At 47.0% G+C, this 22,897-nt stretch overlaps 1 protein-coding gene across 1 annotated transcript in view; it reads right to left on the bottom strand.

The window, feature by feature from the left end:
- The window catches only part of SYNPR (synaptoporin), a 108,906-nt gene extending 89,369 nt beyond the window's left edge, over nucleotides 1–19,537 (bottom strand). Inside the window, exons 1-2 of the mRNA XM_067303623.1 lie at nucleotides 19,462–19,537; nucleotides 19,293–19,358 (exon numbers count right to left, since the gene is read on the bottom strand). Of these exons, the coding sequence (XP_067159724.1) occupies nucleotides 19,293–19,358; nucleotides 19,462–19,479 (84 nt within the window). The 5' untranslated portion in view covers nucleotides 19,480–19,537. The remainder of the gene's footprint in view (nucleotides 1–19,292; nucleotides 19,359–19,461) is intronic.
- Between the last annotated feature and the right edge of the window lie 3,360 nt (nucleotides 19,538–22,897).

Raw genomic sequence — 22,897 nt, 5'->3', positions numbered from 1 at the left:
TTTACAGCATATGCTCAAGTTTGCAGTTGCTATTGATAGAATGGGAAAGAATTAAAATTCCTAAGTTTTTTTTTTAATTCTGCTTAAGATCAAATGCTGCAGAACTGAAACTATAACTCGGACATTCACACTAAAACATCAGTCCTAGGACCTTCCCTTGCAAAGTGACTACCACAGACTGAATTTCATGTAAATAAAGACAGCAGTGATGCAGATGTGATGCAAAAAGTGCCTGAGATGGCACGTATGGGCGCAGCCTTGACTATGCATACAGGTGCTGTGTTTCTGCAATAAGGGTACTTCTGATCTCAAGCCCAGACAAGGTCATTATTCTCTGCAGCCACGCAACAGGAGATGGGACATACACACTGCATATGCTGATAGCGGTGTTACACTGCCCATCTTCATGTATCCTCCCTCTGCTCTGATTTGAGAATTTTGCAAGACTGTTTAGTCAGGAACAGCTAAATAGGTCATACATGGACCATTATCAATGGACCAAAGTATATCGCTCTGAACAGGAAAACCGACTTCCCTGGGACTAGGCATGCAATAAATTAAAGACACCAAAAATAAGCTTTCCTATAGCCAGATGAATACACTTCCTATATTAAACTTAAGGACAATGGCCAGGAATTAGATCTGGAAACAAAATTTCCATTTCCTAAACATTTTTCAAAAAACAGGGTCTATATATGAGATATAGATACAGATATACAAGCACACACAATCTCTAAGGTGAAGTGACTATAGCTAGCATGACCAGGTACGATACTTAGTTAACATGATACTTAGTTAACAACAGGGTACTTCTTAGAGAAAGTAACACAGAAAATGTATTCCTAAAGAGTGTGAACATATATTAACTCCTTGATGCTCTTTGCAATCCATTATCAGCTACAGAAGGCCAGCCATCAAATCCAAAACCCAGGCTTCAAAGATTAAAGACACGATACACAACCATAATCAGTTTTAGTTACCTTGTTTCATCTATGATCACTCTGTAAACAGGTTGGGAGCTAATTGGATCAATAACTGAATTCCTGTCAAGTGGAACAAGCTGCACATTCAGCAGGATATAAGTCATCTCTGCCTATGGCTAGAGGAAAATAATTCATTCTCAGTGTTATCAGGACACCATCACTCTTAAATTGGCTGAAACACAGCACCGCTAGTCCACTGCTTCCCGACCACTTTCAGCGTGGCTGTACACAGCTTACGGACCCCCCGCAGTGGTCTTCATTATATTCCGCACTTGAAGCATAAAACATTTAACAACAGGATATTTTAACTCCTAAAACCAGCCAATTACGTTTGCTGAATTAGACTGCGCAACTGAGTTGGTAAGTGCAATGAGGGAAGAGCAAAGAAACAAAAGCCCTGTTTAAAATAGGTCGCTCCTTTAGAAAATTTTATAATTACACACTGCAAACGCATTTGCATGTTCAATGAGTAATACATGTTTCTTGCGATGAGAAAGGCTGGAAAAGCTTAATCAAAGCCTAGCTTATCACAGCAAAGGCTAATTGGCTTCCATAGTGCATCATCCAGCAGAATCTAGCATTAGTGCAAGCTTCACCAACCATTAGTTTGCAGAAAATCCCAATTTACTTTGATAACAGAGGTCTTACCTCCAGGGGGTTTCCATAACCACATAATCAAGTGGTGCATCAGTAGCCCAGCCCATGCCCTCCGGTCAGCATCACCACAGTTAATCAGCTCGACAGCCAAGAAAGATGGGACCCAACCGTGATTCAAAGAGTAATTTGGGAATGGAGAAAGGTGCTGGGTGATACATAACAAACTGAGATCTTTTAAGAGAGAGTGAAAAATACAAACTAATTAATAAACTGACATGAGTAATGCAATCCAAAAATGCAAAATAATTGATGGAATGAAGTATTTTCCTACAGTGAGCTGTCATCTTGATTTGTGAACTGTAAGGCTGATTTGCCCAAAGTTATGCAAAGAAATGGCCTTTTTTTTTAAATCTGGATTTCATATTCTAGCTACCGAGTCTCCTTTACACAGAGGTGGGTTTCCAGGCAAAGAATAAGCCTAACGCTTCTCTTTCTGACATGATATGCATGTGCAAGAATGGGGTAATATTTTGGAGATGTACGTTTTAGTAGCTACAGACCTGGATTTCCTCCAGGAGGACAAACTAAAAATCTAAAGGAAATCAGACTTTTTTTTTTAAGGTAAACATTTTATATAAAAATGTATTTATTCATTTAACTTTCAATTTGAAACCATCTTACGTCTGTGTTACAGCTTAAAGTTATTATAGTCAACCTAACAGAAAACAAAAAGAAAGTTGTTGGCTTGGTGCAAGCCAACAACAAGGAGCTGGAGCCAGAAACCTAAAATGCAGGACACTTTTGCCATTTCAGTTCAGTAACTAATTCAAGGATGAAGAACCAACATCCCATCAGGATCACCCATAAGCATCTCACCATGGCTATTTGCATCCAGGGCACAGCAAAATGGTGTCTTCCCCCAGTCTCCTATCAAAGAAGTGCGCATTGCACAGTGTGGAGGTAAAAGGGAGAGCTCACCAGCACAGCACTTCATTACTGAGACACTGAGCTAAGCAGCAATGCCCCAGTGACAGGGTGACTTCCAGGATCCAACCCATTCCCTCCACGTGGCACTGCCTGGGGTCCAGCAGGTGCCCCAGCTCAGCCGGAGCTGACCAAGGCATCGCTGGGTTACGCATTGTACACGGACCACTAGCGTTTGTCACTCAACAAATCACCCAGCTACAAAACTCCAACTAAAACATTTAAACACAAGCAAAACAATCTAATTTTGTGCTTCAGAAGACCAACTAAGTTAAGAGTCTCCTCACTGCCTGAAAATCCACGTGCCAGACCTGGGCGATTAGGACCGCGTGTTTCCTAGATGATAAGCCTTTCATTTTTCTGGAAGACATTTGAAATAGAGCATAGGAAGATTAATCCTCCCCAGAGGAGGGAGAGTTCACTGGCTAATTTCTCTTGCATTTAGATGTAATAATTAGGCGTATTGATTCTTCTGCTTTGTTTCTTACCATTATGATGAAATAATTAAGAGAACTTCAAGGAAATATTTGAAAGCTCATTTCACATTGTCTCTTCAAACATGGGCCACCTAACACTTGTGTGCACGCTCAAAGGGAAAAGCAAAGGCAGGCGCTCGCCTTATTTATCTCGGTAATTCATCAGGCACCAACTTCAGGCAACAAAGCACTGCCTCAGGCTCCACTCCGTTTGCTGCTTATCACGACTCCAAACAGCAACACAAATGAGATCCATCTGGTGGGACCAGGACACTTGTTGCTTTGCTAGGTTCCCACAGCGGCTTGCTATCAAGGGGGACTGTAGAGAGGCTGATCCCCTTCCCTAATGGTTGTGAGGAACAACAAAGCAATATTTGTAACACTGCAATATTTGTAATTCACCTTGCAGAGCCCCGTGGTGGCATTCTTGCAAAATATTATGCAAATGTTACTTCTAGTTCAAATCTTTAAATTTAAAGCTCTCGGAAGATACTGCTGAAAGCGTCTATACTAATTTAGCATGGAAGAGAACCCAACATCTCCATTCTCTCAGACAGCAGCACAATCAGGTTTTTGAAATACAAGTGTGATGCTATCCCTGAAGGGCTCAGTCTTTGCACTGCATCCACAGGAGGAAAACATATCCCTAAGAGGAGTCTTTGTGGAGTCCCTGACGTTCCCCAAAGACATGCGGTTTGGGCTGAAGGGGTGAGAGTCCGCACTGTGCGCACTGCACACGCCTGGACGTACGTATACACAGAGAGCCAAACTGTAACAACCTGAAAAGGAGGACTAGAGGTAGTCAAGGTGTAAAAACTTCTCAGAAAAGCCTGTCAGTCATTTAAACTGAAGAATGCTTGCTCAAGTGATTTGACTAATTCAATGGTTTATAAGAATTCTCTGATTTCTGCTGCATGCCTCAGATTTAAATATTTTCAGCACTTTTGTATTGAACAGCTTTTAAAATATTAATCTCTTAAAAAACATAGGAAAATGCATATGCATTTTAGTGCATGCTTGCTTCAAAATACATGTAGATTTTAACCACTAAGCCCCTCCGATACAAAAGCAGTTTCCAAGCTGCTGAGGGGCAAAGGGGACAAGGACTGACAAGAAAGAGCAGCATCATGCCGTAAGCCCGCTTCCCCGAAGGCACGCAGACATGCCGCCCTCCTCAGCACCGGCAGCTGAAAGACAGAGTGTAGCACCAGGTGTGTTAGGTGCAGACGAGCACTTGGGTCCAAAGCGAGGACCAAGCTCTCCGAAAGTCAGGTATTTATTGCTGACTGCAATTGCTGGAGCATCTTGACCCAAGTTGCAGCCTTCTCTGCCTTTTCCCTTTGTACAAGGGTCAGCCAGACCCTTGTGACTGCTTTAGCTCTGGCAGGGTATTAACTATTAACATTTAATAGGCATCGCCTGCACCTAGTGGTCTGTCTGACAACAGGGGACCAACATTTACGATTAAACACTTCAGACATCTTAGATTTTGCTACCTCTCAGGAGGAGAAAACATCTGAAGAACGTATTTCTCCGATATTTGTATTCCCTTGGGAATTAAGGGTGTTTTCTGTATGACTCACATTCATTTTTTTCACTTGTGATATTTTTAAACTCTGAGATTCAGCACTGACTGGTGTGCAAGAAGTGCGACTTCCCTCCCATCCCACCCCAAGGGGCCTTTCAACCAGGTACAGGTGACTGAGGAGGGACTGGGAACAGACCGTCTCTGCCTTTGCTGCTGGGACAGGAAAGCAGCCCGGAAGAAACAGCATCAGGATTTATAAACATCAGTCACATGTGAAAGCTAAAACTTGGCAGGTTAAGCTAAAAAAAGTACACAGCTCCACTTCCTAAGGGAACACAATGTGCTTGAAAAACAAACAAACCAGCCCCAGAACCAGGGCTCCCTTCTCTCCCCTCCACCCAGGAGGATCTTCACAGTCTAGATCAGAGCTAAATAAAACAATGCAGTTAACTAAATAACCCCTTCAAGGGTTATATTCTCATGATGCATGACAGCAACGCAGACTGTTACCCTGCATTTCCTCCCACAGTGCCTCCTTTCTCAAATTCATCAAGCTCATCTGAGGGCATCCCAGAGAAACCTGCGCCTACCGTGGACTACGCTGTTATCCAGCAGGCAACGATGTCCAGATCTGAAAGTACAAGTCTTACTGCCTGCCCCCAAAAAGCCAAAAGGCCTGGAAAAGAAATATGACAAATAATAAAGTGCTTCAATGCTTTGAAACTGCTCCCTGGAGTCCAGCTTGGAAAGGGCTGAATGCTTCTTCGCCAGAGCAAGGCTCACCAAGAAATCATGCTGGCTGGGCTAAATCTCTTTAACATCAGGCAAATGTAAGCATTGCCTTTCTTTAAAGGCAATTTATTTCCTTTACAGCATCACTGAACAGACATAAATGCAAGCCTCAAGCTCAGAGAGGCACAACGAGCTGTCCAAAGAAAAAGAAAAAAAATCACAGACAAGATTTTGCTTCTGGGGGCAGGATTTTGCTAGTGGTTTTGTGAATACAATTCCTTCTGCAAGAGCCAGAAAGCACAGGGAAGTTGAGGTTGGAGGCAGAAGAAAAATGCAACCAGTCAAAACAACGCTAAAACCTGGAAGCCTGAGGAAGGTAAGAGAGGGCTATCTGGCCAGATGGCAAGGAGAAGAGGTTGTGAATGCTGACATGTCCCTCACAGGGGTCAGGAGCACACAAGTCTCTGTACTGCCTATGCAAATAATTAATTACAAGTACATCAACAAAACATCTGAACCAACCTCTCCTCTTAAAGGAGACAACCTGCAAGGCTCTGAAAATTTGGCTAACAATTCAGACCGAAAAGGGTACCATTATCACAGAAACCCATTTGTTCCATACAAAAACGTCTCCAGCTCTTCAAGTGAGAGGGAAATACGCTGTTTCCTTTGCAATAACGCAGAAGTGCGCAAGATACAGAATTAAAATCCATTTCCATTCAGATAACTTATCTCTACCCCTCCCCACCAGCAGCTTTCAAAAGAAATGTCTTGAACTTACAGCACTGGAGGGGTTTTTTCCTCTCAGATTTTTAATTCGCTGGCATCTCTAAGACCTTCAGCAATTTACAGTGTGAAGAGCCCTTCCTCTTCGCATTGCCCTGCTTTGAGCCAGCCTGTGCATTAAGGTTACTTCGCTGCTGACATCGCGTTACACGGGGGCAAAGGCGGCAGCCTCTCGGACTCGCTCGGTCACGGATTGACTAGCAAAACAGCATCTTGGCTGGAGATCCCATGGGTTCTGGTTCTCCTCACAGACGTTTAAAGCACGGCGCTCCCGCTGCTCCCCACCTAATTCCTGATGGCTGCTTGGACGAGCCGCCCCTTTTACCCAGGCCCTACGGGCTACGCGTTGGTTTTAAGCATAGCAAACAGCACAGGCTGGCTTCTCCACAGGAGGCAGAACCCAGAAGAGATCCCAAGGAGCCCACCTCTCTCTTTGGGGGCACCTGCACTTGCCTGGTAACTCCCTAAGCTCGGAAAACGCCAGGAGGCCAGGGTATAACGAACGCAACGGCGCTATACGTGGCGCTTCGAATCCAGTTTCGCCACGTACCGCCATATGGGATGGAATCTCAGCGGCATCAAACGTTTACCTAAACGCCATTAATGTCTTCTCCTAGCCAATATTTATAGCATACACACCAGTAGCTGCTGTCAGAGTGTGTATAAATGTTAAACTGAACTGTTAAAGAAACATAATGACAGATGTAGAGATGCTGAAGAGTGCAATCTATTCTAATTTATGATAATTTATTGCCATCATCTGGAGCCCTATTCAGCAGAGAAAGCTGAATGCATCCCAAAGCGCGTCACAGGGTGGAGCGTAAAAATCCCCAGAAAAACTCTTTTAAACCAGGCAAGAGTACTTTCGTCCTAACATACAAGCCAGGCTTGATGGTACTTGCGTAGCAATCTCTGGGCAGGCGTAATAGAGATGTGAGGGTGCTCAGAGCCCTGCCTCCAGGCTGCCCGCTAACACACAGCTTTTATTGTAAGCTGGAAATAGTTGGGAACTGTTTGTCCCATGACATGGGTTTGATCATTGCTGAGTCGCTACTTTTGGGGGCCTGAGCTGCGTAAAAAGTATTTATGAGCCCTGCTAGAGCCTTTTCGGTTGCATTAACCACCGACACTACCTCCACAGGTGGCCAGAGCTAATGAGCACGTAAAGAAGAAGATGGAAAACTATTTTTAGGAATGACTGAACGATCGGCAAGAGAAAAAAAGAAAGAAAGAAAGAAAAAAGGTAGGTGCTGCAAGCAGGGGGGGGCACGTGTTCAGCACACGACCAAGCCCAGCCACCTTTGAGACGGACCCAGCGCCGGCAGAAGAGCTTCTCTGTTTCACCGTGTAGCAACGCAAGCTGGGCTGGGTCGGCTCGGCCACGAGAGCTGAACCTCTTCTCACTTTCTGCTTTCCTGCTCCGTGGCAAGCCGAGCTTCCCCCGCATACGTCAGCCTGCCGCGAAGCCAGCGTCTGCTGCCTTCCCGCGCCGCGGCAATCTGGCCAGGCAGGGATTTTGGGCTGGAACGGGCACCCTCGCTGCGGAGCCGACTGCCACGAGCGACAGGCTGCAGCGGGAGCGCAGGGAGTCCAAAGAGCCAGCACAGCAGGACAAGCCGGGATTATTGAAGCATTAACCGGGCTGTGCCACCTTGGAAAAACTCCCCACTTGACCAAAAAAAGGGGCTAGGCACAAAATATAACCATAAACTACAGCACAAACATGCACACACCGTCTTAAAAGTCAGAGCTGGCCAGCTGAAAGTTTTCCACCAAAACCATTTTCTGCATTTTAGACTCGCTCATCTGTTTCCAAAGAATTTTTCTTCTTCTCTCCAAAAACGCTGATTCTTCTTTGAAAGTCCCAATGATAAAGACCTGGAACACCTTATATGGAAACGCTACTGCTGTGTCTCGAAGGAGTTTGGCTTGGCCCCTTGTGCTCTCCCTGTTCTGCAAATCTGGCCCCGTGGCCGGGCTCCTCCTGCCCCAGCGCACAAGAGGCACATGCCTGACGTGGTGCATCGCTTCACTTCGCCAGGAGCAACAAGTCTTGGTGCACCGTGGGGGTGGAGGGGCTCCGGGCTGCAGAGAGGAGAACGAGGAGAACGTGCCCAGACCACTGTTTCCAGCAAAAATTGTAGTTTCCGTCAAAAATATTTTTTTCATTCACCATTTCACTAGAATGACAATGTTTCCAGCGGACGTTTAGATAAAAGTGATCTTTCCTCCAAGAAATAAAATTCCATTTTCCAATCAATCAATCAGCTCTACCAACAACTCCTTTTAACGTAGCAGCGATGGCTGCTTCTCTGAGATCTAAGGAGAGCCCAACTCACAGAGCACAAACACACCACATACTCTGTTCCCTCTTTCCCACATCAGTCACCTGCCCCAAGCTATCAAGCATGAGGAAGCTTGTTTTAATACCTTTCTTTGCATGCTTCTAGCTTGCTTACCTGCTCCTGCCATCAAAGAACCGTCACCAGCCGAGCAGAGGAAACGACGCGTAACCATGTCTGTATTTGAAGACTTCTCCACACGTTTACAAATCAGCTGCAGTGGGACTGTTTGGCTAAGCGCCGCTCGGTCCCTGGTACGCACATTTTGCATTTCTGTATAGAGAAAAAGCAGGCTGCCAAACGCTCTCAAACTGCGCAGTTGGCTGGGAATAATCAATAAATGTGCCCTGTGCCCAGGCAAAGCTGGCCAGCGCCGTTTCTGCTCTCTGATTGAGGGATCAAATGTTATTAATTGTCCCACTTGAAAACGATCCTGTTTCACCATAAACCAAACTCAGCTGCAGGCCTGAAACCTTTCAGTGATAATTCTACAAATGAAAATTTTCTTGCAGTACCACTCATAGAAGTGGATTTAAAAAAAAGGGAGAAAATATGTTCAAAAAGCAGCTCTAGTGAGACGGCACTAAACTATTCATGAATAATCTCTCTGTCCGCAGGTCTCTGGTCACCAGTTTGTGTTGCATTCAGTACTTGACAGCACGCATCTTTTGCGCTTTGATTCATACTCAGATACATCCCTGCATCTGTGTGCAAGATTAAAGGGAAATACTGTTACAGCACAACAAAAGACACTATGTGTATCAGCTCACTGAGATCAAAGGCATGCAGCAGCAAGTAATTTAATTAAAATGTTAAAATTAAACAGGAAGGCATCCATTGTTTAATTTTTTTGGCAGGCATGTTCTTGCAAACCGGGACCTAATTCCACTCCAGCACGCTTGCTGCCCTTGTTGATGGCAACCGGGAGAGCTCTGCTGGATTTATCAGCTGCAGGATTTGGCAGCGGGGGGAATCCCGCACTTGCTTTGGTTTGAGAGGGAGAGGTTTTGAAGCACTGTCTCTTAAAAAAAGAAAAAAAAAAAAAGGCGCTTGGAAAAATTGCTTAGTTCTAATGGAAAACAACATATGCACGCTGCGATAATAAGCCAATCTCCAGGATCAAACTGCACCCTGTTGGGCTGGCCAGGCTATAAATACACAGGCGTAATTCCCCCTCGCAGTCCCAAGCAGGGAGCTGAGACCTTGTCGTGTCCGAACGTTCCCAGCCACCGCTCCCCTCGGATCGGCCCCTCCGCGCGACGGATGCGGCAAATGGGGTAAAACTGATGCACAGCAGGGCTTCTCCGTGCAACGCGGGGAGTCCCCCGACATCCAGCAACCCCCCAGCGCTGGGCTTGTCACCTCCAAGCGACCGTCACTGGGGTCGGAGCTACGGCTGCCTGCAAACCCGCCTCCCCAAGGCGCCCCTGAAGGCCATGCCATCTCCACCAGAGGAGTTCCCCTGAAAGGGGGAAATTGTCCCCTGGGCTTTTGGGAACCTGGCTAGGAAGATCTGGCTACCTCAGCAGCGGTGCTTGGGCTGCCACAGAGGATTTATGCCCTGCATGTGCTGCTCTGTCAAACACGGGGCCCCGATGTGAGCACCCAAGATGCAAGCGCTGAAAGATTTTGAGCCAAATCCTATCATTTCAAGTCAAAGATGCTTCAAATTTGCATCACCTGAGAAATTTTAGAGTAGGGAAGAGCATTAAGATCAGGAGAAGTGAAGTTTCTGAGGATAGATTAAATAAAGTCTTTTTTTTTTCTTTTTGAAATCCAAAGAGTTACTGAAGAGCTGCAACTATAGATCACCTTCTGATGTACTTGAAGATGCTCTTGAGGATGTTAGACGGTGCTCTTCTCTTTGATAGATTTTTTGGGCAGAATTTCACCCTCAATACTTCAGGTTTTCTTGTACTTCTAAGTGAATATTCAGTCAGGCTGTTTGCAGCAGACTCTAGTATTTCTCATGGAATGAAGATCAAGTTGACAGACCAGGAGCTCTGCAAGACCATTAAATCAGATTTATTTCTAACAGTGGGCCTGGGACTATACATCTCCCATCTTCTGGAAATTCACAAGAAGCTAGTGAAATCTTCCTGCTCCACAGTTTTGCTCCTGCTTCCTAGCTTAATAAAGAGAAACGCCGTGCCTGCTTGGACTTCACTCCCTCTCATCGCAACCAAATGGTCCCTCTGAATGTGACCTACAGGAATGCTCACCTCACTCAACATTTGAGCTTAGGTTTGAGCAATTTGCAAATGCATACGGCTAGTACATGCACAAGTCTTCTGGATTGTGCACTCATGGACGTGCACGCATGGATGCGCGCAGGCTGCTAACGAGGCAACACTTCATATTGCTTGTTTATATAAAAGGTTCTTAGAAAATACTTCCTTAGTTGACTAAATCCTATTATCAAACCCTTTTAATGACATAATTTGTATCACAATTATGATCATTGGAAAAAAAAAAAAGACATGATTTTATGTGATTTAAGCATTTCCTTAAGAACAGGGAGCAATATTAGCTTTTTAAGCTGAGACAGTGAAGTGTTCTGAACATGAAAACACTGCTTCGGAAGACAAACCTGAAGTTTCTGCAATGGCCAGAAGATAAAACTGTGCAAATTAAACAAAGCAAAAGCTCACAGTTTGTCTATATTCGGTATTCCTTTGCTTTTGCCAAAAAGAAAGCAAGCTGTCACCTTAGCAACTATGTCACACTTTGCAGTACATATGCCACTTTGAACAAACACCTTAAAAGCAGCACCTCCACACTCTATGTTCTTTTTTTCAATGTTCTTTAGAGCACTTTGCAGATCCCCCCTGAGAGTAAAAGCTATTAAGACCCTTCTGGCCAGCTGCCTGCCTGGACAGACAGACAGATGGCCAAGAGCTGTTTTCTGCACTGCACCCCAGGACCATAATAATACTTAACCGCCTCTACTCCGTGCCAGAGGGGAAAGCTGCACGTGCACAGGTGTGACACAGAGCACAGCACTACCCGCTTTCTGCGCCACCTTTCTTCTTGCTTGAGCAGGAGGCTCCTTTTCTCCGTAGCAGAGGGCAGATTTCAACCACTGCTCAGGACTCCTGAGCCCTTCGGGATCACACGCAGTACCACGAACCCCGGCTAACTCGGGGACTGCAGGTTCCACGTTATAAAAGCGTTTCATCACAAGCACCTCCAAGCCAGTCCTCCTCCTAACTGCAACATCTGAATCTAGAGATGTCAACACGCAGGGCTTCAACCTAGGGCTCAAATTATGCAGATGCTGATTTACAGGAGTGATGACTGAAACATCTCCCTCATAAAAATTGGCAAGAACACTTTAACTGCGTATGTCTAATGGCACAGCCCTCTATCACCATGCGTCTTCTTGCTAGTTTGAAAGTCAGATCATTTTTGTTCTTCCTTTCATAGGAACCTGGTTTGCATATATAATCAAATTTAGCATTAATGAGCCTCTCTCCTCATCTTCTATTCCTAATGCTTAGAACAGCCACGTTCTGATAATGCCAGCTGATTCTCCCATCGAGAGGGTGGCTTAGCAGAAGCAGATTTTACCAGTTTCATTCAGGAATTTCTACAGAAGCAGCACATAACTCAAAAAAACCTGCCACTTTGTGGAGCACAGTTTCTTGATCACATGTGGCAATCTTACATAATTCTTTTATACCCAGTCCCACTCATCTCCGGGCTCAACCTGCCAGAGAATCATCAAGATTTAAACGAATTGTTAGCTGACCTTTTAAAATGAACTCTTTTACGATTACAACATGAACCTAAGTGCAAACATAAGCACATTTCAGATGAAAGATGCCTTTTATTTGTAACGTGGGCAGGCATTATGGACAGCACTGTGGCAGATTATTTGACTACCTCTGTTTTCCAGTGCTCCAAAAGTTAGTTACTGAAAGAAATGCCGTTTGCTGGCTGTGATGCATTTAAGATGCAAAGTATAGCATTCATAAAGGCTGATCTTCTCTCATCGTGTGGCAGAACAGCTCCAGAGGGTGCTTCTGCAGACCTTAATAGCGCACACAAAATAGCAACGTGCAAGCAGTCTCTGTCTGTCTTTCACCAGCCTGCTGATTCTCACTTCTTTGTCAAAGGCCAATGGACTTGTTTGCTTTTCTGTGGTGGTCCAAACCAAACGGGCTGCCCAAGTTTTTGTAGAGCAAGAAGAACGGACAACTAGTCCACCCGCTGAACTGCTTTCAGCTCCCATTTCCAGTGAAGATGCGCGTGCACGCGCACACACACCCCAGTTTGACAAAGGCAACTGAACCAACATACATTTTCCAGTTTCCTCAGGAGAATGAAATCAATCCTGATCCACAGCTTTTTCTTTTTTTTTTTTTTTCCAAACAAAACACATACCAACATTCAAACTATAACGCAACTAAACTTGTGCCACTCAACTGGCTGAATTTCCAGCCATTCAAAAAAGTATTAGAAAACAATAAACCTTTTCTCCCTCCCTCCTTGCCAGCATTTGTACCAGTTTAACAGTTTTCAGATGGGCCAAGATTAGGACAATTCTCAGTTCCCAAGAAGATATGCACACAGATAAACATACACATGAACAGCAGGAAGAACAACCAGCTCTAGGCAGTCTGCATACAAACATGAGACCAGAAAACAGATTTGCTGCTCTTTCATTTGTCTTTCGGGTTTTCAATCTTTAGGGCTTCCAACTTTCTTCTGCTACCATGGTCTAAAAGCATAGGCTCATCAAAGTGAAAGGTTTCAGAACCGCAAGACTCCCAGGAGCCGAGACTTTAAGAACGCAACCCAGTATTACAAGGGTAGGAAACCACACAGGCACTGTTACTGCTTCTGCTGCCTCTACCCCAATGCCACTGACAGAGTCACATAGGGCTTTCACACCTGTCTTCAGTGTGACTATAAAAACTTTGGGGATCTTTCTATCTGTTTGTAAAATAGCATGCACAACAGAGCCTGTCCTCTAATGGCAACACCTACCCCTCAGTTTTTCATAATAAGAACAACTTGTCCAACAGAGCTTCCTGCCTGCAGATTACTCATGCCCTGACACCCACTCAGAGTCATACGGCCAATGACAAGGACTGATAAAGCCTGTTCTTAGGGCTCAGTTCTGCACATGGACGGCAGAAAATCCCGTGCACCGTTAAAACCCACCGAGGTTCACAGGGCTCAGCGGAGTACGTCAGGCTTCTACAAAATGACCAGCGCTTCGGTCTCATTTCTCCAGCCACTGAGGGTATCATAAAGAAAATGTCTCCAGTCAAAAGAGGTCAGAACAAGCTAGTTCAGCCACAGATCTGCCAGCGAATCCCCGCGTGGCCTTCGTGACAGCGCTCCGTGGTTGCATACTGTTGTTTCGCGGTGGCAATTTTGGCCTGTTCAGAACTGAAGTGTATTCTGCAGGCGTTATGCTAAGCTGCCTATAAGAAATCATCCAATTAATGATGGCTTACGGAGAAGGGTTACTTACATGATAATTGCCTTTCTAATATTAATATACCATAGACATGGATTTACATTTATTGATTAAATGGCACGTGTTTTGTTGGCCTAACCCTGCACATGTACGATCTTTGAGACAGCAACCAGGGTGAGGTTTTCAAAAACACTTAGGTACCTAGATTCCAAGGAACACATCAAAAAAACCCACCAAAAATCAATAACACATTTTAATTGTGTTTGCATATCCTACATACCAAGATGGGTCGAACACAGAACACAACATCTGATATTGGCATTGCATACGCAACATCAGTAGGCTGAAAAAATATTATTTTTGTTAAGGCTCTTCATTCAATATGAGGGTGGAGAAGATCAGACAGACAGTCTTCCAGCCCTGCATCCATGTGGGGGACTAGGCTTCAGCAAGATTATCCCGCTCCATCCCCAGAAGAACTCCTTCAGGTTGTGCTGTGCCCATCAGAGCGGGCACCTACCTTCTTCTGAGCAGCCAAAACCAAGCAAGCACAAGCAAATGTAAGGAAGAGGCTCAAGCCCTTTACAGCATCTCAAGCCTACGTAGAGCAAACTGCTGATCACAAATGCCTCATGAAAGAGTTACCTTTTTTTTTTCTTTTATTTTTATCATCTCAAGATATCTAGGCTTTTCTAGGACACACTTGGAAGCATTCAGCTACTTATGTCCATTCATATGCATGCAAATATAATCCAACAAAAGCGCTCCATGGCCAGATGAGCAATCAGCATTAGGACAAGAAGACAAGACTTATTATCAGTCTTTCAAGATTCAGATTCCCTTTGCCTTACAAAAATACATCTGTTTGCAAGGCAAGGGGTGCTAACCCTTTCAGAGACTATACAATCGAAGCAAGGTTGACTCTTGCCAGACCGGTAGCAGCCTGCCCTTTTTCCTGGCTCGCATCAGATGATCATGTGAAGGCAAGGAAGCCAGGCAAGAGGGTTAGTTTGGCTCACGTACACACGAGAAGCATAATCAGATACACACACAACTTCTGAAACTGCTCTGGCAATTCAGTTGTCTAATTTCCATCAGAGATGAATGGAGATTTGTTGTCCAAATGCCCTGGACTGCTTTGGAAATCTTTGGCACATCCCAAAAAGATGCTCATGTGCAGCGATTATCTGCAGTCATGCAAGGCCTGGAATGTAATTTTTTGCACAAAGGCAAAGAACTAAAGCAACTCTTTAGACACATTCGGGTTCATTAGACACCCTAATGTCCGCATCCAAATTGTCCTATCAAGAAAAGCCCCAGCAGTGTTTTTTGGACTGCCACACTACTGGCAGATTAAAACCACAGCTATAAAACCACTCCCAGACACATACACGGCAGCATAAACGGCCCCCCGCCGTGCCCACGCCAGCCTAGACAGGGTCCAGGCAGGCAGGCGCACGTCAGCTCCTGCCCAGGGCAGGGAGCATTTTAAAACACAACCACCTGCACATCATCACCAGCGCGATCACACTGCCTCTGAACTTGCAAACCAGTGGAGTTTCTGCATCTCTGCTCTTTATCGAGGATTACTGGGAAACGCGTTATGGAGGGCACTGCAGCTCCTGTTATTTTACATGGAAACTGGACCAATGTCAGGATGTTTTGCACTGGCAGAAGAAATGTTGCTTGGGGCCAATCACTGTGAGGAAAGAGCCGAAGTCCTTAAAAACCTCAGTCTAACCATGGAAATCCTCCGTATTTACAAAAAGATTTTTGCAGGTAAGTGTTTGATTATGTATACAGTACTTCATATACATGTCACACTAGATACATGTACCTATACGCCCTAGTTTTCAGCTGATTTCCTTTTGTAGGTCTCTAGACAGGCAAAGGCTCTGTGCAACATGTACAAGACAACCAACAAACTTGCTTTTCTTAGTTACTTCTCACGCACCCCCACAGAAGCAGTCTAAATGCATCCAGAGAGCCAAAGGACTGAAATTAATCCAGGGAGACAAATGAGCATATTTCTTTTCCTTCTTCGTTATTGTCGGGTACAGGTATAGGATAGTCATTTCCCAAGTGAAGTTGCAATAGTGTTTGTGACGTTGCAACTGGTTGCAAAGGTCTGCAGTGCCACAGTAGTTTATCAGGAGAAATAAGCCTCAGAAGCATAATGTCTTCTCATGCAAAGATCTCAAGAAAAACAGCCAAGGGAATTAAGGGGGGCAAGGATGAAAATGGCTTTTAAACAGCTTTCCCCACCCCCTCAACACTCGCCATGAAGCAGGAGTGACTCAAAACTGGAAACACCCCAGACCTGTCTTCTATGGTTGTGTGCAATTTTCCAAACGCAGAACTGCGACGCATACACTGTAACACAATATTACCATGGTAGAATTCTGAATTTTCAGGAAACATAACTCTGCTGCTTAATTGTTACAAGTTTGTTTGGTTTTTTAAAACCTTTCCTGTGCCTGAACCAATGTTGTCTCTTAACCGTTTCTAAATCCAATTGCATTGCTGAAAATAAGATTACAAAGCACATAAGAACCATAAATAAAAGCATATTACAGTTTCATGAATATTCAGAAGAATCAGTGCTATTTCAGCATCTCCTTTCTGGGTGTTGGGTGATCATCAAAATAAAAGATTGAAAAAGGCCGGACAAAGTCCCTGCTCTGCAAGATGTAGATCTGTGTCTGAAGCTGGAATTTGCACACCTACGGATTGCTTCTTCAACAGATTTATAGTTTCACACCTGAAAATCCCACAGCTATTCCAGCTGCATCCAGACTCGCAAGTATTTGCACTTGGTTCTACAACGGTGCTGCTAAAATTAGGGTTTAATAGGTTTACTAAAAAAGGCGCATTGACCCCTAAGTTGCTTTCTCTGTGGGCCTACCCAAATCACCTGCAAGTCGAGAGTGCAAATTCAAGGCCGGACTGCCCAGAGTAGCTGAGGACATTTTCAGTCTCCTCCTTTGCCTCCATCTGCACGTTGAGAGCGTCTCCCTCAGCGTGCAGGAAGCTCACCACGCTCACCGAGCGGTTTGATCCCACATATCACCCATCCGGCGGGACCCCAAACCACCACCACCACCATCCATGGCGCAAGGCCGCACGCCCGAGGGTCCCCAGGTGCAGCCACCTCCGAGGCGACGCGTGAGAGCTACCGAACGCACCGAATCGGCGCAGCACCAGCCAGGGCGAGCAGCTCCACTTCTTCGCAGATGCGAGCTGGGATTCAAGTGGGAGGTGTTAAGAGCTGACACGAGCAGCATATGGGCTATATAGTACGCACACAACAAAGGGGAGAAATGTCTGCTTTCCCCTTTTGAAAGTTATGGAAAGGGCTTTCCCCACCCCTGTGTCCTACCTGCTTGCTTCTCACACCAGAAATCCCAAATTTGGCGTTCTGGGAAACAGGCATAAAAAAGCGCAAGTTTTCCAAGTGCATAAGTTCACACCTCCCTTGTAGACCACAAATAAGCCCCCAAAAGGCAACACGAAGTTTATTTGCACTTGCTTTCCCAAATCCTAAAAGTCTACATAAGAGGGCCAATTTTTGTGTTATGATCCAGCTCTCACGTCATTAACACAACACTGGTCACACCTTCTGATAGGTTATTACTGGAAAGCTCTGAAAAACTCATCAGTGCTAACAAGAGCGGTTTTAATAAATTCCACCGTCATCAGCACTTTTTGCATAAAAAAAAAAGCCCACTCACACATCATTTAACACCCGAAACGAAACAGCTGTAAATCCAGCAATTAGCGGTGTAATTTGACTGTTCTGATCAAGTGCACCAAAGGCTGCGAGGCTGCTGTGCAATTTGAAAGCTGCCGAATCTGCTGGAGCATTTGGCCTTTTTTTAAAGTTTAAAACGATAGTTAGGCTGAATAAATGGATCTGAGGGAGAGACGGACGCTTATTTGAGACCGGAGAGGGCAGGCAGAGAAAGACAGCAGCCAGGAGGCACAGTGAGAGGAGACAGAAGACTGGAGCAACAAGACAAAGTGAGGAGAGCTGGTGTTTGGGTAACCCAAAAAGCTCTGAGACACTGCGAAAGTGAGTCTGAGACTCTCTGAGTGAGGTATCATACATGACGAAGTGCTGAATCCTCTGCACGCATACATTTAGAAAAGGGAAAGAATAATTTCTCAGACCATCTTAAATTGTAACACTCTGCACATCCTCCTTCCTCGTTCCCTTATTGCGAAGGCCCCTCCAAGACACCTCAGTAGTGTCAGAAAAGCTCTGTTTACATACACATATATATATATATACACACACAAACACAGAGTGTGCAGACAAAACAGCCAGAGCGGTTTCACATGTGCTTTTCGACCACGACAAAAGCAGCTTTCACATTTGGTGGCTGGAAAAAGTTACAGAACTAGAAGATCACGGAGAGAGAGGAGCCGCGCGAGCTGCCCCGGGCGGCCGCCGCGCCACGGCGGGCCAAAGGCCCGAGCCTCGCCTGGGGGAACTCGCTCCCTAAACGCCACGAGAGACCCTCAGCGGCGGATATTTAGGACCCACGATCCCGCAGTTACTCGCTGCGGAAACAGCTCTGCTAGGCGTTCTTCTGCTTCGCAGCCACCGCTAGCTTCTAAAGTGAGCAAAACTGGCGTGAGCCCTGGGCAAGCAGCGCGGGGGAGGCTCGGCCGCCCGGCCCGATGCCCGCCACGCACACGGGCGCCCGGCGGCAGCCGTCCCGAGCCCGCTCGGTGGGACGCCGTCCCCACCACCTTGGGGGCGTTCGGGCGCCCCGGGACGAGGCGGGCGCAGAGCGGGAGCCCCGAGCACGGAGAAACACCCCTCGCAAAGAACATCCCGGCGTGGGGAAACGGCGGCGCTGCCCGGGCGGGAGAGCGGGTGCCAACGCGCGGCCAAGCCCCCCCCCGCGGCAGAGGCGCCCCCCAAAACGCCCGGCTTACGCAATTCCCCAGCCGCCCGGCGTTCGGGAACGTGATTAATCCTCCCTGACGTGTTCGGAACTTTCCGGTCGGGGCGGCTCTCCCCTCCCGCGGACCTGCTGGCGACGGATGTCACTTGACCCGCAGCCTTCGCCACGGATGAGCATCACCGCAGCAGCAGCAGCCGCCGGCGGGGACCCCGCTCCGCGCGCCCCTCATCCGCCTCCCGCCCCGCTCGGCCCACGGACAAGTTCGCGGAACGGCGATATTTTCTTGAATAAATTCGTTTACGTTCAGCACGAGGATGGGGGGAGAGGGGGGGAAGCACAGCGCGGCCCCCAGCCCGCTCCCCCGCGGAGCCCCCAGCCCCTTCCCCTCGCCCGCGCAGCGCCGCGCACTTTGGGGCAAGTCTCCGCGGAAGAGGGCGGCGGGGACACGCTCTCCCCCCCGCCCCCCAAAAAAACCCCAACCCCTCCGCGGTGCGAGGCGCTGCCCCCCGCCGCGACTCACCCACTCGAGCAGCCGGAGGAAGGCCAGCGGCTCCTTCACCACGCGGAACGCGCCCGCGGAGGCCAGCTGCGGGCAGAGAGAAAGAGAGAAAGAGAGAGACACGGGCAGACAGCGGCGGACTCTCCGCGCCGCTCCGCGCCGCCGCCCCGCGCCGCCCCCCCCCGCGTACCTGGTCCACCGCCTCCATGGCGCCCCAGCCGCGCGGAGCCGCGCGGAGCCGCCCCGCGCCCTGCCCGAGCCGCCGCCGATGCGCGGCGCGGCGCTGCCCCCGCGCGCGCGCCGGGCGGAGCGGGGGGGGCGGGGGGGAGGCAGCGCAGCGCAGCGCGGCACCGCCCGCCGCCGCCGGGGCAGCGCACCGCTCCGCGCCCCCCCCCCCCCCCCGCGCAACCCCCTCCCGGCCTGGCGGCTGTTGCGGGGCGTGATTATTATCTGCTCGTTATTTTTCCCATCACTCCGCCACTTTATTTTTATTTATTTTTAACTATTTTAATTTATTTATTTCAGGGGCAATAGGAAAAAAGGAGGTGGCATGAAAAAAACAAACCAATACAGGAACCACACCTGAAAAGCAACTATCATTAATATCTATTTCGAAGCAACAGGGGCTCCCCACACCCCCTGATTACCCCCAGTCGCTCCCTCTTTGCCCCCGCTGCCTCTCCTCCCAGCCCTCCCCAGGGCCGGGGCTCTGCCAGCTGCCTCCCCAAGCCCGTGTACGTGGCGGCGGGGCTGTAATGTCATGCTACCACTTTCATAGGCGTTTGCGGGTGTTTCTGTAGCATTTCCTTGACAGCAGAACAGCGTTTTCTTTCTTGCATTGACGTTGTTCTGGCATCGTTTCCCAGCTCATCCTTAATAATGTATCGTCGTGGCCGCAGCCTTTCGTGGGCAGCGTTTCCTTTTGTTTTTCTGCGTGTGCGGCGTCCTCACACACTGACAATTTCCAGGTCCTCCTGACATTAGACCAGTGCAAGGAGAGCTTTGCGACGGAGCTGTGTCCCACTGCAGCGAAGGCCCCGGGAAAGGGTTGGGGACACAAAGCCATGGCGTTACGTAATAGCACGTATTCAGCAACTGGATTTTGGCCCCAATTCTGCAAACAGTTCTGTATTCACTTAACTACCACGCTGACAACCAGTTGTGCCACCAAAAGGACTCCAGTGCTCAAACTAGCTAATTCCTGCACAGGATTCAGGCCCTAAGTAGGTCAGAGACTGCAATATCTGCCTGGAAAATACCTGAAGCTTTTACTCCCCATAAGGAGCCAACCATCTGCAAAAGTTTAATAAGTCACTTAATTAGGCTTGTTCAGAAGAAAGCTCTATTAAAAAAAAATTCAAAATGTGTTCTTGGAGCAAACATGAGGCGGGGAGGGTGAATTTCTGAAAGATTCGTTCGAGTTTGCTGTAGAGGTTTTCAAGTCGAGGTCATGGATCTGCAATAAGCCCAGCTGCCGTCCGTGGTAGCAATGCAACTGGACCCAATGGTTTTTTTTGGTTGTAATCTTTTTCCTCCTCTCATCAGATAACAGCTCAGGGGCCAGAGTTACAACTTTTTCATTTTTTCAGTGAAAAATCAGCTGTTGCATTGTGTTGCCCTCCTTTCTTTCTGCCTTAGGAGGAAAAGGAGGAAAGTTAAGCGTGAGAACTTCTCTTTATAAAACACCGTTAAGGAACTTTCTCTCAGTAGCAACCACCTCTGGGAAATATAAGGCATTTCTCATCAGTTCTACTGACTGCCTGGTGGTGGCCTAGCGCCGTGGGGAGCCAGGGCCCTTCACGCAGGCGTGACCCCACAGGGCACCTCTGAGTCTCCAAAAGTGGGCAAGGAAGCACAAGTCGCCCCCTCACTTTAGCCACTATTCCCGCACCAGCGCGGAGATCCAGCGCCAGTTACTGCAAGCTGCCCAGCTTTGGTTTCTTATGGGAAGCTTCTGCACCCAAGGAAGAAGTTGGTTGAGTACCCCATGGAGCAGGGCAACCGCCCTCCTTCCTGCAGAGATTTCCAGTTTGGATGTCTCACATATCACCCGCAGTTCATTTGCACCAGCACAAACAAGTGCTAACATTGCAGAAACTCACTGCGGAAGGTTTCCTTGCTTGCCATTTACCACAACGCTCATGTGCTCTTTCCTTTAATAGCTATCTTTCATATTAGAGCAGACTTTCAGCTGTGGATGGATTGAAACAGTTCAGAAAGACTCCTGAAAGATTCAAAAAATTCTGGAACATTTTTGTAGAGGCATAACTGAACAGCAGGCTAAACACTGGGGAAGATGTGGGGAATCTTCCCCCCCCCCCCTCAATTTTATTAGTAGCACATTCAGGAAGGAACAAATGCCCAGGCTCCATTGACCACTATGGAGAACTGGAGATTTATTTCACTCAGCCTTTTATTAATTATCTTTTAGTATAATCCCGAGATTCTTTAGAAGCACCAAAATTTCAGTTTTCAGAAATTGTCAAAGACAGAAAAACAAAAGCACTTATTATTGAAAATTAATATTTTGAGTATTATTGAAAGCTCCACCCCTGCAGGTTGGGCCCTCTTGCAGACTGGCATGGTTTTCCCTGCTGCTTGCTCGCTTCGCATGCCTGAGCTCTGCAGAAGCTCTTCACACTGCAGTCCTCACTCCCTTCCCCCTGTCCCAGGCGGGTTTTCAGGACCCAGCCATCCCCATCTCAGCTCTTCGGTTTGAAATCCTTGCAGAATTGTGGCATCAACCTGATTTTATAGTCAGCACTTGATGCCTCTTCTAGCATTTAAGTCTTCCAGATGGCTATTAGCATTTGTACTTCAATATGGCAGAATGTGTCTTTTTGGCTTTCACAGCTGCTCTCTTTACACACAATCCCAGTTAGCTTAGAAGCTAGAGTATCTCCCGGCTACTTCTTGAGCCTCCCTGAGGTAACACAAACTTATGACACAGTAGGGATCCAAGCATTTTTGATATTATGTAGTAAAAAACTCCCAAACATATGTTCAAACTAGCAGGCATGATAGATCTGTGATTACTGGAGAGACAGCAAGAAGCTACACTAAAATTAAGTTTTATACTGAATTATAGTCATTGTTTTCACACCTGTGACGCCTGTGCTTGGCATACATTAATCAAAAAATGCCATAGAGATGCAATGGTACAATGCTGAAACAATGATAAAAATAGACTGGGGGGGAACTAGGAGTGTTTTATAGGGACAGGACCTCACGTCCCCAGCACGCGCTTCCTGAAGACAGCATTCACAGCAGGAACCTTCTGCCCCCTCCTTTCGCTGATGAAGCAACAACAGTGCAGTAAAAGCAGTGGCCTGTCTCCCGCAGGACACTGTCGCTTCAGCGCTCTTCCCTCTTCACATCAGAAAAATAAATTTAATGGGCACAAATCCTCATGCGGCAACTTTAAAAGCTCAGAAAATACTTTCAGCATCAGCACCTTGTTTGCCTAGCTAAAACCAGTCGTGCCTTTCCCATTTCTGGAATCATGCACCCTGGTTTTGTTTGGCACGCAGAAGGTGGGAAGCTCCCTCATTAATGGCTAGTATTGAATAATTGCTTCTGCTAGAAGCCATATTGGTGGAGAAAGTATCACGAGGTGCCTGCCTCTC

Source organism: Apteryx mantelli, chromosome 12 (genome assembly GCF_036417845.1).
Source record: "Apteryx mantelli isolate bAptMan1 chromosome 12, bAptMan1.hap1, whole genome shotgun sequence".
Lineage (NCBI taxonomy): Eukaryota > Metazoa > Chordata > Aves > Apterygiformes > Apterygidae > Apteryx > Apteryx mantelli.
The sequence above is the reverse complement of the archived record's forward strand: the minus strand, read 5'-3'. Positions and strand labels throughout refer to the sequence as shown.